The sequence below is a fragment of the Drosophila erecta genome, unplaced genomic scaffold (genome assembly GCF_003286155.1).
Source record: "Drosophila erecta strain 14021-0224.00,06,07 unplaced genomic scaffold, DereRS2 tig00000021-arrow-pilon, whole genome shotgun sequence".
Classification (NCBI taxonomy): Eukaryota; Metazoa; Arthropoda; class Insecta; order Diptera; family Drosophilidae; genus Drosophila; species Drosophila erecta.
The window spans coordinates 22,849,801-22,862,690 of record NW_020825198.1 but is presented as its reverse complement, the minus strand read 5'-3'; the positions used below and the strand labels follow the sequence as shown (position 1 = coordinate 22,862,690).

Sequence of the window (12,890 nt, the reverse complement as noted above, 5' to 3'; positions counted from 1 at the left end):
CGGACAGACAGACAGACAGATTGAGCTGGTCAGGAGTCCTGTGAGCCAGAAAGGTGTGTTCGTGTTCCAGGGAAAGCCGGTTAAAGCGCGAAAGTAGAATGGTACTATAATGCTAATGACGTTTAATCGCTTTTTGGTTGAAGACTCTGGGGAGCTGCTTAATTTGCATAAAGTTCAACCGTTTAGTGGCCGGGCGAGTCGAACTTTGCCGACCTTCCACCTTCCACCTTCCACTCACTTAAAACCATAAAAGCTGGCGGACTGCCAGCCTACTCAGGCTGGGAACGCAGAACGGGAGGAATGATATTAAATTTGTAAATGTAAGCCTTGAGCTCGGAGTTGTGTAGTTTTATTTGTCGCATTTTTTGAACCGTTTTGATTTACAGACTATTCCATTTATTTTAATAATAGACTATTATACGCTTTAAAGTTGCTTATACTCGTATGGCACATAGTACAGACTTGATTTGCGCTACCTAATGCGCTTCTAGCACGAAGTCGCCTTGGTGATGGGAGCTGCAACGAGACAAAAAAGTAATACATTAAGCCGGACATTGTTAAGGTAGTTCAGAAATGAGTGGAATGGCTACTCCGCAAAGTTACTCCGCGTTAGAGCCCTTTACCCATCGGAAAGCCCCCAATTAACGATTCCCATCATGGGCTATAAATCAATTTTTACGACCATTCGCCTAATTAAAAAGCCTCCGAAAATATTAGCAGTAAAAGTTTATGACCACGCTCGAATAGCTCCAGTTTGACAGAGGGTCAAAGAGGCTGCGGAGTGCAGCAGGCAATTAGGCGCCTTATAAAAACGAGGACTAGGAGGAAATGACACAGAATGAAAAGCAAATATTATTCTGTGGACAGATGAGAGCAGGAAAAAAATGAGCAGGGGAAATGGGAAGATTCGGGGTAGGTGCAAATGGCGAAATCGCATTGAATTGAGGCTCTTCCTACTATTGGGGTAGCGAATTGGAGACATTGGAACGCACCTGCTTCGGCTTCAGAATCCTTTTGACCCCACCCATTCCACCCGGCGGAGATAGGGCCAACTTCTGATGAAGTAGTGCGAGGAGGGGGGTCCTAACCGCTTGACACGTTGTTAACTTGGAGTTTACAACAACGCAGCAAGGCAAAAAATGTCTATGGACCAGCGGAGCCAGGGAGGCGGCGGCAAAGGAGTACGGAATACAGAGTATCCTGCTCCTTGACGTGTGTGTGGTCTCGGCAAAAAGAGACCCGCAGGATGGTCGGGGCAGGATGAACTGGCAAGAGAGCGTGTGGATTTTACGCATTGCTAAATAAGCTATTTGCAAAATGTCGAAACCAATAACATAACAATTGACAAAGTGGCTCCCCACCGGCAGCAGCAACAACCACTTTGCGGTGTGAAACTATCGAGTTCCAGCTCTTTGAGGATATAGAAATTGCAGCTAATGAAAAGTTAAGGTCTGGTAGGTCTAGGGTAAGTTTGCTCCGAGTGAGAAACCTATTTCAGTCTCGCCTTGCATTCACTGTGCCTTGACTATTGGCTATAATGGCCTTAGGTATTTAAAGTAAATACAGGCTTAATATTAAGAAGAACCTAACTGGGAATTTTTCCCAGTACAACCAGCCCGAGGGCCATCCTTTGCAGGCCGTTGTCGAGCATGAAAGGCCATTTGCCATTTGTCTTTCCCAACAATGTCCATCTTTCGATGCTCGCAGTGCGAAATTCTCATTAATTGGCTGGAAACCGCAAAACGCAGGACCATAACATGTCAGAGGCATAATGGACAGGCTCCAGGCTCAAAGCGTACTTTAAATAATAAAGCTGAGCACCTGGGAGGCCACTTCACCGGGCTGCTCATTTCTGAAGCGATGGCTATGTCAACACAACCGCAAAACATCAAACTGCAGACCAGGAGAATGGGATCCACTGGGGCTGGACCAGACTTCGAGGTTGGAGGCTAAACGCAAAAGCGTATAATTTACATCACACCTCAAGGGGAGGGGTATTTGGGTGGTGTTTGGGTCGGCAGAAGGGCGTGGCACACGCCCCCTGCCAGGAGGCTGAAAATGATGATCACCATCAGACAATGGGGGTGATGAGGATGACGAGGATGATGAGTGCAATGGGTGGAATGGATGGAATGGGTGGGATGACTACAGCATTGACAGCAGGGAGCGTCTGTTTATGAATACAACGTAGGCAGGAGCAGAGCGGGGCTGCAGTGGAGCCGAACGCATAATTGGTGTTGGACATCTTGGAAGCCCCCGGGCAGAGTTATGTGAAAATGCAGAGCAAGGGCATGAGGTCAGGGCCTGAGGCAGACGTGCGGGAAATCAACTTAACACAACCGCAAAGGCGCAATCCATTTTGGCCACCAACCTCCCCCATTTGGATATTTTTTGATAATTTTGGGGACCTTTGCGAGGCCGGCGACGGATGACAGCGTTATTCCCTGGCTGGACATTAAGTTGACGCCTTGGCTATCACAACCAGACTTAATGACGCTGTGGTGCATCTGAAATCCTTTAGCCGACCCCTGTATCCACTGCTATGCTGCCATTTTGTCGCTCCCTGTGTTTATGCATTCGTAATTCGATAGAAGCTTTTTGTCCGCTATCTCCTTGCCCGGAACTGCAGCTGCTGGCCCTTTTGGAGCCCAAGTTCTTCCCTGCGGTCTCGTAATGATGTGGTAATGTGTCCCACTGACCGTTGGCACGCAAGGCTTCCAGCCTGGGCTTCCGGACTGACGCCCTGGGACTTGGCCTGCAAAATAATAAATTACTCATGCAGACCAGGAGACGTGTCAATATGCAAAGTGAATATGCGGTTGCACCCAGCGTGGGAAAGTAACAATGCCACCGATTTGAGGCGTCGGCGGCGCGGTGACCCAGGATCACGGGACACCTCAAATATCTCCTTCGCGGTAAGCTTTTCTAGTCTGTCCCTTAGTTGAACCGAATAATCCTAAAGGTATATCCAATTTAGATTTGTTTAGCTGAAGATACTGATACTGATTTGGTTTGCGAGCCCATCAGCCGTCAGTTCAAAACAAATGAAAGCGCAGTTTCTGAGTATTCAAAACCAGCTGCCCCATTCTTTTCTGTTAGCCATTAATCAAAGCAAATAGCTGCAGGAGAAAACTAATATTTAATTACCACTCACTACCGCAAAAACAAGTAGTTCCGACAAGAGCTCTACTCAAATTTGCATTGCCTATCGCACAACGGATACCTCGAGCCCTCGGAACAGGCTGAAATATTGCTGGACCGAAGCTCGTTTGCTTTTCTTTGCATTTCATTAGGGAAATGCATAGGCACTGAACCAGGACCCTCCCACATCATTCTTAAGAGTCGGTGCAAACCTGGAGGCATAGTCTGCTCCGTGTGCTGTCAACATGTTTTGTGGTGATTTGTGGGCCAGATTGCCGAGCTTTCGAGCTGAGGAGCTAAACAGCAGAAGTCTGCATTATTGTTGAACATTATTTTGATTGAGTGCGGAGACAAATTGTTCTGGCAGCTAATGTAATTAGTCTATTTCCCCTCGCTGGTCTCACCATTTAGTGGTAAATAATTGCGTAACTCCGAATAAGCAATCTTCCAAGTCAATGTCTGTAGGGATTCCCGTCGCTCACATTTCAGACGCTGTACAGTGAAGATTACTGAAAAGGTACCATGGTAATAGTAAAAAGAAAGTACTGCCTGCAAGGATTTCAGTAAATTCATTTCAATCTATCTAAAGATGTAGGTATTATCTGTATTTTCATACAGCTGAAGACAGAGTTACTAGGAACTATTTATCAACATCGTAATATTTATATACTAGTACATATATGTAAAGATAGCAGACTTTTGCTAAGTTCAACAGTCAAAATTTCACCATTAAAAAAAAAAAAATTATTAAAAGAAAAATTGTTTTTCATTTTTGGAAAATTATTCATTACTCGCTGGCCACCCAGACAAATAAAATCAATAAAGCTTTCCCAGAGTTATAGGCATTTGATCAAATATTTGCTTTTGCATTTTCTTCCATTTTCTCTTCTCTTGCCTTTTTCGATTCGACACAATTCAAAATCCGTCAATCATGGGTTGAGAAAAAGTGCAGCGATAAAGCACCTAAACTGTTTGGCTTAATTAGCGATTGTAGGCCTAGTTAAAGTCGGCTGATAGGCACATTGCCGTTCAGTTCTTGGACCTAAAACTATGTTTCAACCTTTTGCCTTATTTATCAGCTAATTAGCACTCAAAACTTTGCAGCAGAAACACCTGCGCAGCCCCCTGATTGTCAAAGCAGCGTCAAAGAGACAAGTTTCAGCCCTAATGATAATATTTTGAGAAAAACTTAAGCAACAGAGGCTGGGAAACTTCGCTGCAAGTCCATGAGGCAATCAAAATTATTAATTTAAAGTATTACCTTGCCGCCTGGCTAGGCAAATGCGAACAGTAAACCTGCGATAAAATCCCAGCGATTATTTTGGCTGCGCCCTTTGTGCAATCTGGCGCCAGCTGGCGTCGATTTTATGCCCGATTGATATGCAAGATAGTCCTGGGGAATCTAATGCGATAAGGGTGGGCGCGGGCCGGACAATAACTAGCTGGAGATGTGACACGCAGAGGGCCACTGCAGAGTTTTATGATTGCAGTCAGTGCACGTCGAGCTAGAGTCGCAGCCCGACTCAGTTCCTGTTCCTTTGACATGTCCTGCGGCCATTAATACCAAGGAGCCTGGGGACATCGGCAGCCAAGACGAGTCATGGGTCGTGGGTCGTGGGTCGTGGGTCGTGAGTGACTTGACGTTTCCGCTTGGTCTTCCGCTACCTCTCAAATTAACTGCTCTCTCCTGCTGGCTAGCAAATTTCCAATCGCAGACGAAAGCACTTCGCAGTCATCAGCCAGCAGGCACCGAGCACCAGGCAGCAGCGGAAGCTGGAGCAAGGCGCCTCCTGCACTGGTGCTCATTAAAAATACAGCACTGGCAGGAGACGGAGCAAGTCCCAGACCCCAGACTGCCCCCGGCCTCCCACTTGCAGCCTTCTATCAATGTCTCAGCTTATTGCATAAAATGCCATATTAATGGCTGTCAATATTGATACTGCTCATAGTTATAGCCATCGACATGTGCTCTGGCGCAGGCATTGTCATCGGCTCGGCCTCCTTCTGGCCACGCTCCCTACGTACCAGCATTGTTGCACACTGAGTAGTTGGATTTACCAATTTCCCAGGACCAACGGGGTGTTCCGGACCGGGACGGGCGTCTGACGAACGGAGGAAGTTGCCAGCCAATAAATTATGTACGTAAATTCGATGATGGGACTGGCAGAACAATGAGTGAAATATTGGATGTGCATGGGCGTGCGAGTAAATATGGGGTATCTGGCATTCGATCACCATTCAGGTCACTTCCTGGACGCCGCAGCTTCTGTTGCCAGATATCGAACTTGCTTCTCTACTTGCACATATGCTCCTGATGACTGCATCTGGCAACTGCAGTTTCGGCGGCAATTGCTAATGCTATTGTTATTGGCTCTGTGGTTTGGCCTGGACTGCCCCGTTTTTGTCGCCTTTTCAATTTGGGCATGGCCGTACAATTCAAGTTATTCATGTTATGTATTGGCGTATGCATTTCATTAGATGATGGATGATGGATGGACTCGACCGGAATGAAATGCATTCAATCACTGCAGAAACTCGTTTGATGCGCTTGCAAATTATACAATGTACGAGTATCTGTATATTATACATGTATGTGAAAATCTGGCCATGCTTAGTTCGGTTTCGGATTCCATAATTTGTCAATTGCAGTTTGCTGTTCTAACCTAATGAATTAGTTTTGCCACTTCATTGGGAACGTGTATCTCGAAAAGCCCAGCAGTGGCGAGCTCACCTCAGTGTTTATCCGTTGCCAGCCACAAAATAGTAGTACACCAAAATCATTGTATACCCGACACGAGCATGGGAACATGAGGCGAGAAGTGTTAAAGTCAATAGGAAAACAAGGCAAATCCCTAAAATTAAACCAACAAATGTTACTCTTTATGTTTCGGGAAAGCTGAAAGCCGGGACTACCATGGCTGCATATTAATCAAATAAATGCATTTTGATTATACAAACAGTGGCAAAAGTTGGGCTCCGCGTTGACGGGCGTAGCATTTCGATAAAAGCCCCCAGCCTCCACACACACACACACACACACACACACACACGCTTTTACGCCCATCACTTCACACAGCGGGTACGCCCCTTCGAAAAAAACTGATTTCGAAAGTTACGATCCTAAGCCGCCGTTTACACCCTTGCACCGCGCAGTGGCTGGAAAATCCATTAAACTTTTACGACTATTGTAAACATTAACTTGCATATGCATTTTATGTGTAAAGGGGAACGCGAGCCGCAGGGTATGCAATACTTTTTAACGCTGCTATTTAAACTTGCCACATTGACTAGGTCGCCTAGGTCGCAACTCTGGGCCATACACCGCAGGATGGAAAGGGATTAGTGGAAGTGAAGGAGCTGGAGGAGCTGAGGATCTGGAGGAGGCATGGAATTCGTACATCAGCTTCCTCAGACATTGTAACCAAAAGAGAATTGATTTTTGAGCGGAAATTCAAAGGGGATTGTGGAAGTGCGAAGAGTGTTTGGGAAATTTGGCAGGCTGGCACTTGAATGCCAGGACTCAGCCTGCCAGCCGGGGTGCAGACAAAAATCCATTTAGGAGTCGCTCCTTGGTATCTAGACAAGGAAATGTTATGGGTATTTACTGCGAAACTCGCAGGGCTGAGATAACAGTGCGTGGAACGGCAGGGATGAGTTGCACGTGGGGGCAGTACACATTGTGATAGAGATGTCAGTTGTGTTAAATTTATCGATCCCCGAAAAATACTTCAAAACTGGAAGCATCAGCCGCTGGTGGCGATGCTGCCACTACAGCCCGTTTAATGCTCATTTCGGATCAAAAGTAGCTTTTTAGCCCGTCGCGCCCTCAGCTGTACCCATAAAACTATAATTTAAGGCAAATTTATAATGTTGTAAGTGCCAACAAACTTGCTGTAACTATCCCTAAGAGGTCGGACAAACCACCCACTGTGCCAGCGAATGTCTGCGCCGCTCCCGACCACAGCCCCTTGGTCGTAAAGCGACTTAGCCAAATCGTAGATAAGAGTGGGCGAACGGGCTTTGAATGCAGAAAGGGTGGCAGCGCGTAAAGTCCTGGACCGGAGAAGGGAGCTGAAGGGAGCTGAGGGGAGCTGAAGCCGCAATGCAAACCAAAAAGCACACACCAAAGGCGTCGCACCATAAATACTACAAAATCGTAAACACACAGGCCCCATGACTGCGACGCTTTGAAGTGCCGAGTGCTAAACCATTCACACAGTTGGGGTTACTAGATACAGATTCAGATGCAGATACAGTTGAGGGCGGATGCGTTGATCCTGCAGTCTTAATTTGCAACTACTCTCATTGTGGAATGTAAGAGTCCATACCATGTGATGGTAGGTATTCATCTACTGAAAACCACGAGAACGCAGTGCTTACCAAGATGCTTACTCAAAATCAATGCATATCAAAATTTTAGATAACCATTTAAGGCTTGTAATGCACACACAGGGTGTTTCGCTGGCCCATACTAAGAAAAACTGTGCTTTTTTGTAAACAGACACTCGGCAATGGGTAAATGTGGCCATACACAAGTCCGAATTCAAGCCAAAAGGCAACGCTAGCTGGGCCCTTTTGTTCTAATTCTTATTTCTGGCTCATTGTGCGTAGTGAGTCCGCTTTCGGCCCTCTGGGAAATTGATGGATGCGAATTGCCATTTGCCATGGTGCTAGGCATTTTATTTATGCGTGAAATGCTCTCAAATCTCCAAACTTGCATCGTTCTGGGCCATTCTGTCCGTGTGAATGTCTGGGGGCCACTTCAGCGGGCTGCAGTGTCTGGAAATTAAAACTTTTTTATGGTCCTGGTATTTGCTGTGTAAATAAAACTCGAAATTTAAGTATGTGTGTGTTGCTGAATAAATTGGTCAGAGCAATAAATTTGTGCAGCGAGCCACGTTGTTCAAGAATTTCTGGCACAAGCACCAAAGAAACAACATGCAACATATTGCAATTGATGATAACATTCTTTTCCCAGAAGGAAACAAGCTCAACAATGTTAAATGCGTTAACACACTTATTTCTATAAAATTGTTAGCCTTAACATATTAAAGTAAGCGTAGCAAGAGTGAAATAATAGTCGATGTATTCTACTTTTAGATACCGTTTACTCAACTAGTGCAAAATACAAGAAAAGGAATAGTAGAGTTTCTCGGCTACCAGATACCCGTTACTCAGTTAGTGGGAGTGCAAACGAGAAAATTAAATATTTTTTTGGAATATCGTTAGAAATTGGCAAAACAAATAAAAAAAATACCAAAAAAAAACAAGAACAAAAATATAATGAGTGCGTGGCAGTTTTAGGGCGCTAGAGTGGGCGTTGCAAGAATATCGATTTAAAATTGGAAAGACAAATAAAAAACAAAGAACAAATTTAAACACATTTTTCAAAACTGTAGGTATTAGAGTGTGCGAGGCAAACCGTTTTTTTGGAAATCGATAGAAATTTAGACCAATTTAATATCATAGATATTAAATAGATTGATAGACCAATAAAAATATCAAAGCATTTTCCAAAAGTGTGGGCGTGGCAATTTTCAGCCAGATCGACTCATGATCAAGAATATATATACTTTATATGGTCGAAAACTTTTCGCTCTACCTGTTGCATACTTTTCAACGAATCTAGTATATTCCTTTACTCTACGAGTAATGGGTATACAAACTGTACATTTCTTGTTTCTGATCTAAAAGTTTTCTAATTCGGCTAACACGTTTTCTGACAATATATTATTAAACCTCGAACGAAATTGGACGGATAATGGGTATAAATCATAAGTTTGCCTAGGTTGGCCTCCTTACTTGTTTTTGTTTGATAACTGGGTATTAAATATGTATGTTTTGAGTGCGCTTACCTATCATTTTGGAGGCGACATCGGTTCCCGCATTCCTCACTTCTCTGCGATTAGCAGCAGCATCTTGTTCATCAGCTCATTAGCTACAGTCTCATGCAAAGTGTTCAATCTGGCGGCAAGAAAGTCACCGAATTTCATGTAGAGCAGCTCCCTGGAGGTGGGCACGTGTCGCGCTTGAGCTTGGGCTCTACCCAGACCCCTTCCACAGTCGCCACCCTCTCCGATATAAATGCTGCCGACCGAGAGTCTGCCGTCAGCACCCATCATGTCCGACTGACCGACGATTGGTGAGCAGTGTCCGGTCACGTCGTCGTCCTCGTCGAAGTCGTCCAGATCCTCCTCCAGGTCGCCGGCGTCGGTGTCAATAAGCTCGTTGTTGGCATTGATGATCAAATGGGGCGGCGACGTAGCGTACGAGGATGAGTTTTGGGGCGTGGGCAGCTGCAGACGCGCTTTAAGTTGCTGTTTGGTCTGCGGACGAATTGTGGCCAGCTTCTTCCGCGTCACCTCCTGCCCATTTCCGGGCATCCCTTCTTCCGGGCAACCCCCCACCGGAGAGCACGGCTCGTCCTTTATGTAGATGGAGGGCGAAGAGCTGCAGGAGCGCGAGCTGGACAACACCTGGGCGGGCGAGGTTTGTGCTAAGGGCACGGGTGTGGTAATGGAGAGCGAAGTGGCCAGAGGTTGTTTCTGCAGGGAGGTCAGCGTCACGTCTGGTTGCAACTGTAGGGCTTGGAGGTGCTGAGCCTGCTGCTGCAGGGCAGCTGGCAACTGACTAAGACTGAGACTTAGACTGGTCGAAGTGACTGGCTGACTACTCTTTCGATCGGGCTGCGGCTGGGGCTGATTGTTCGGGTTGTTGGGGTCGCTGGGAGCAAAGTACTGGTATTCGTCGAGGCCCGTACTGCTGCTGTTGTTGTTGCTGCTATTGTTGTTGTTGTTGTTGTTGTTGTTGCTGCCTGTGGTCACTGGGGCGGGATCCAAAGACCCGTGTTTGACGCGCTCGCGGGATCTGAAAAGGTACATGTGTTAGCAGATAGCTTAAAATAATGCAGGTTCACTGGCAAACATTTCATCCTTGCCTGTTCTATGCTACAGATAGCTAATAAATATTTGGTTCTGAGAGTTGTGGACCACCTAAAACGACTTCAAATTAGTACGATAAGTTGTACAGATAACATAACTATATGCATAAAATCGATGTAAATTTATACAAGGAGCTGTACAAAATCATGTAGACTCTCTAGACATTTATTTTCTTACTCCCCTACACTAATCATGCTCACTAATTACAATAACAACTTAAAAATCGTGTAAAGTCAAAATCTAAATGTTGAATCTGAAAAGATTTCTTTTGGAACAGACCAAATTAATTACATATTTGGTATATATGTATAGATATAATATATTTTGTGACCACCACTCTCCGAATTTTTTTGAACATTTTCTGCAATTTAAATCGGAAAAACTACTCACTTTTGTAAAGAAAAAAAAAGAAATCTAACGCGTATGCTCTAACTAAAACTTAATATCCCTCGTATCACAACGTGTAGTATAAAACACAAACACGATTTCGTCGAATAACAGGAATGTGCAAAATGGACATTGGAGGAAGGTTACCAGTTGAACCCCAAGCACTTCTGATAAGCTAATAGCTTAGGGCAGGTCAAACATCGTCTTACTTGCGCTCCCGAATGACCTCCTTGAGGAAGGCCATGGCATCGTAGTATTCCCACTTGGACTTAAAGCGCGTGGTGCCCAGCATCTTCTCGTGGTTCAGCTCGCGACGGAAGATCTCGCGGAGCGAAGTAAACGTACGCTGCACCCGCTCCCCATTGACGTTGAACAGCCGCCCCAGCTCGTTCCATTTGATGGCCTTTCGCTTGTCCGAGCGCTTGTAGTGCGGCAGGCGGCAGTCCCAGAGGATAGGGTTGAGTCGCACGAGCTCGATGAGTCGGCGCTTCTCGATGTTGTGGCGGGAAAAGGCCATGGTCGTCCGCTCTCTGCTCTTTCAGTCGCTGTTGGCCAAATTGCAACTACCAAAAAGGCCACTGCGCATGTCCTGCTGTGTCACCGGATGCTGCGCTGCAAAGTAAGTATGGAAATGAAGTGAGAAAATCGTTAAAATAGCTTATGCGGTTGGTCGCCATGATGGTTGCATACTTTTCGGCGCCTTTCTTGGGTGGGTGGGTGCTTAGGGGTTCAAAAGTGATGGGTCACGCACCCACGCACCTTGAGTGCAGTGACCCCAGCAGGAGGTGTGGTATTTGTTTTTGAAATCGCATACGCACACTAGAATGCAATTGATTTTTGGGAGTAGGGGTTCCACCGAGTCTGAGACAACAGAGGGGACAAATTAAATATGCATATAGCAGACCCAACAATACCCCAAGCCCCAGCCCACCGCCAATTAATATGTATGTATTTCACTTGTATACAAGTTGAAGTTCGCATAAGAGGCTGTTAGCTAAACAATAATCGAATAGTGTAAACATTGGCGTTCTGGGAATCTGAGTCGGCGGGAAAGTATTTACATACGATTCCGCGGGACGATCGAGGGATTTTAGCTGCTACTGTGGATCTGCGAGCTATCTGATGGTGGAGGGAATTATACTGTACAAGGATTGGTATTGGTAGGACGCCTCGTTCTCTTCGGTTGCAGCTCGAACTCATTTGAATTGCACAGCACGCCACACACTCACTAATGGAAGCACACTGGCGGCTATAAATAAACGCCTGTGCTCTTTTTCGTTACTGCCACGAATTGCTTGTGATACCAACATTATTCACATTATTCGCTGGGAATTCCTGAGATGTTCTGGTACTTCGTCGTTTGCACACGAAATCGTTTGACGGCTGGCATGGAACTAAAACCACTTTTGCTCACAGTTTTGTTTACTGCTGCTGATTCTGATTCGCTGTTGCGCCGCTCCGGCTACTCTTTATTAACAATATGAGCAGCAAAGTCGGGGAATTTATTTCAATTTATTTCAATTAACAACAAATTCGGCCGTTGGTGCTCTGCTATGCGGCGCAGTTGCTGCCACTTATTGGGGATGCTGTTGTTATGGGTTGTGTTGCGAGTTGCGAGTTGCTCGAGGGCCTTGCCACAACTATTGGCTGCCACAGATACAGATACAGATGTTCGGCAACACGGCAAAATTAACCACACTCATACACACGCCCGGCCCTGTTGCCAGTGTGCAAGCGCGTATATGTATACACACACTGCCTAAGCGGGCAGTCGAGAGAGGCGAAAACAACAAAAACCAACACGAATAGCGAGCTTCGACGAAAATCTGCAGCCAAACGAGCAGCTAACTTGCGATTAGTACTAGTGACACTGTCATATTTTGGTACTTCCACTTGCCACTTGCCACTTTTCACTTGTCACCTCTCACTTGGCCGTTCGTTGGCTTGGCAGCTTCCTTGCGGAGAGTGCGCCGCTGCTCTCCTCGTCGATTTTCACAACTGCACAGCAAACCAACTTAGTTTTCTTGCAAATTGGCGCAGCAGAACAAAGAGAGCCGGCCAGAGAGCGAAAGTGAGTGAATAGCGCTTTTCTTTTCTCCTCCGCGCCAGAGCGCAAGCACGGGAGAGAAAAGAGAGCGGAGGATGCTGTTGTTGTTGTTGCTGTGCCGCCTACGCTGATGTAAACAATCGGAGGCTGTCAATCCAATGCTTAATTACACTACACAACCCAATCTGAAAGTGCCAATTTCGTGTTCGTTGCATACACTTTTTATGTACTATAAAACTTTTTATGTATGAAACGGAAACAGATTTCTTTTGGCAAATATGTAGGAAAAGATAAGACATATCCCTAGCTCAGACCAGAGAACCACAGATAGCGCTATTCAAAGTTATAGAATAGTTTAAATGTCGTTTTCTTAA

The 12,890-nt window shown here is 45.7% G+C and overlaps 1 protein-coding gene across 9 annotated transcripts; it reads right to left on the bottom strand.

Moving 5' to 3' along the window:
• Positions 1-335: 335 nt before the first annotated feature.
• On the bottom strand, positions 336-12,510 carry LOC6544648 (myb-like protein AA). 9 transcript variants are annotated; one of them, XM_015158705.2, is made up of 4 exons: positions 12,391-12,510; positions 10,679-11,081; positions 8,997-10,008; positions 336-516 (listed from the first exon to the last, which is right to left on the bottom strand). In XM_015158705.2, exons 2-3 carry the CDS (start codon positions 10,984-10,986, stop codon positions 9,033-9,035), a joined length of 1,284 nt encoding a protein of 427 aa, XP_015014191.1. In that variant the 5' UTR covers positions 10,987-11,081; positions 12,391-12,510; the 3' UTR covers positions 336-516; positions 8,997-9,032. The 9 variants fall into 9 exon arrangements, with proteins under 9 accessions (XP_015014191.1, XP_026833384.1, XP_026833385.1 ...); XM_026977583.1 differs by having other exon boundaries at positions 10,679-11,076; XM_026977584.1 differs by having other exon boundaries at positions 10,679-11,076; positions 12,398-12,510.
• Between the last annotated feature and the right edge of the window lie 380 nt (positions 12,511-12,890).

Coding starts and splice junctions, on each gene's coding strand:
- LOC6544648 (XM_015158705.2), bottom strand. CDS start 10,986: ATGGCCTTTTCCCGCCACAACATCGAGAAGCGCCGACTCATCGAGCTC. Junction 10,009..10,678: donor GAGGTCATTCGGGAGCGCAA/GTAAGACGATGT, acceptor GTACCTTTTCAG/ATCCCGCGAGCGCGTCAAAC.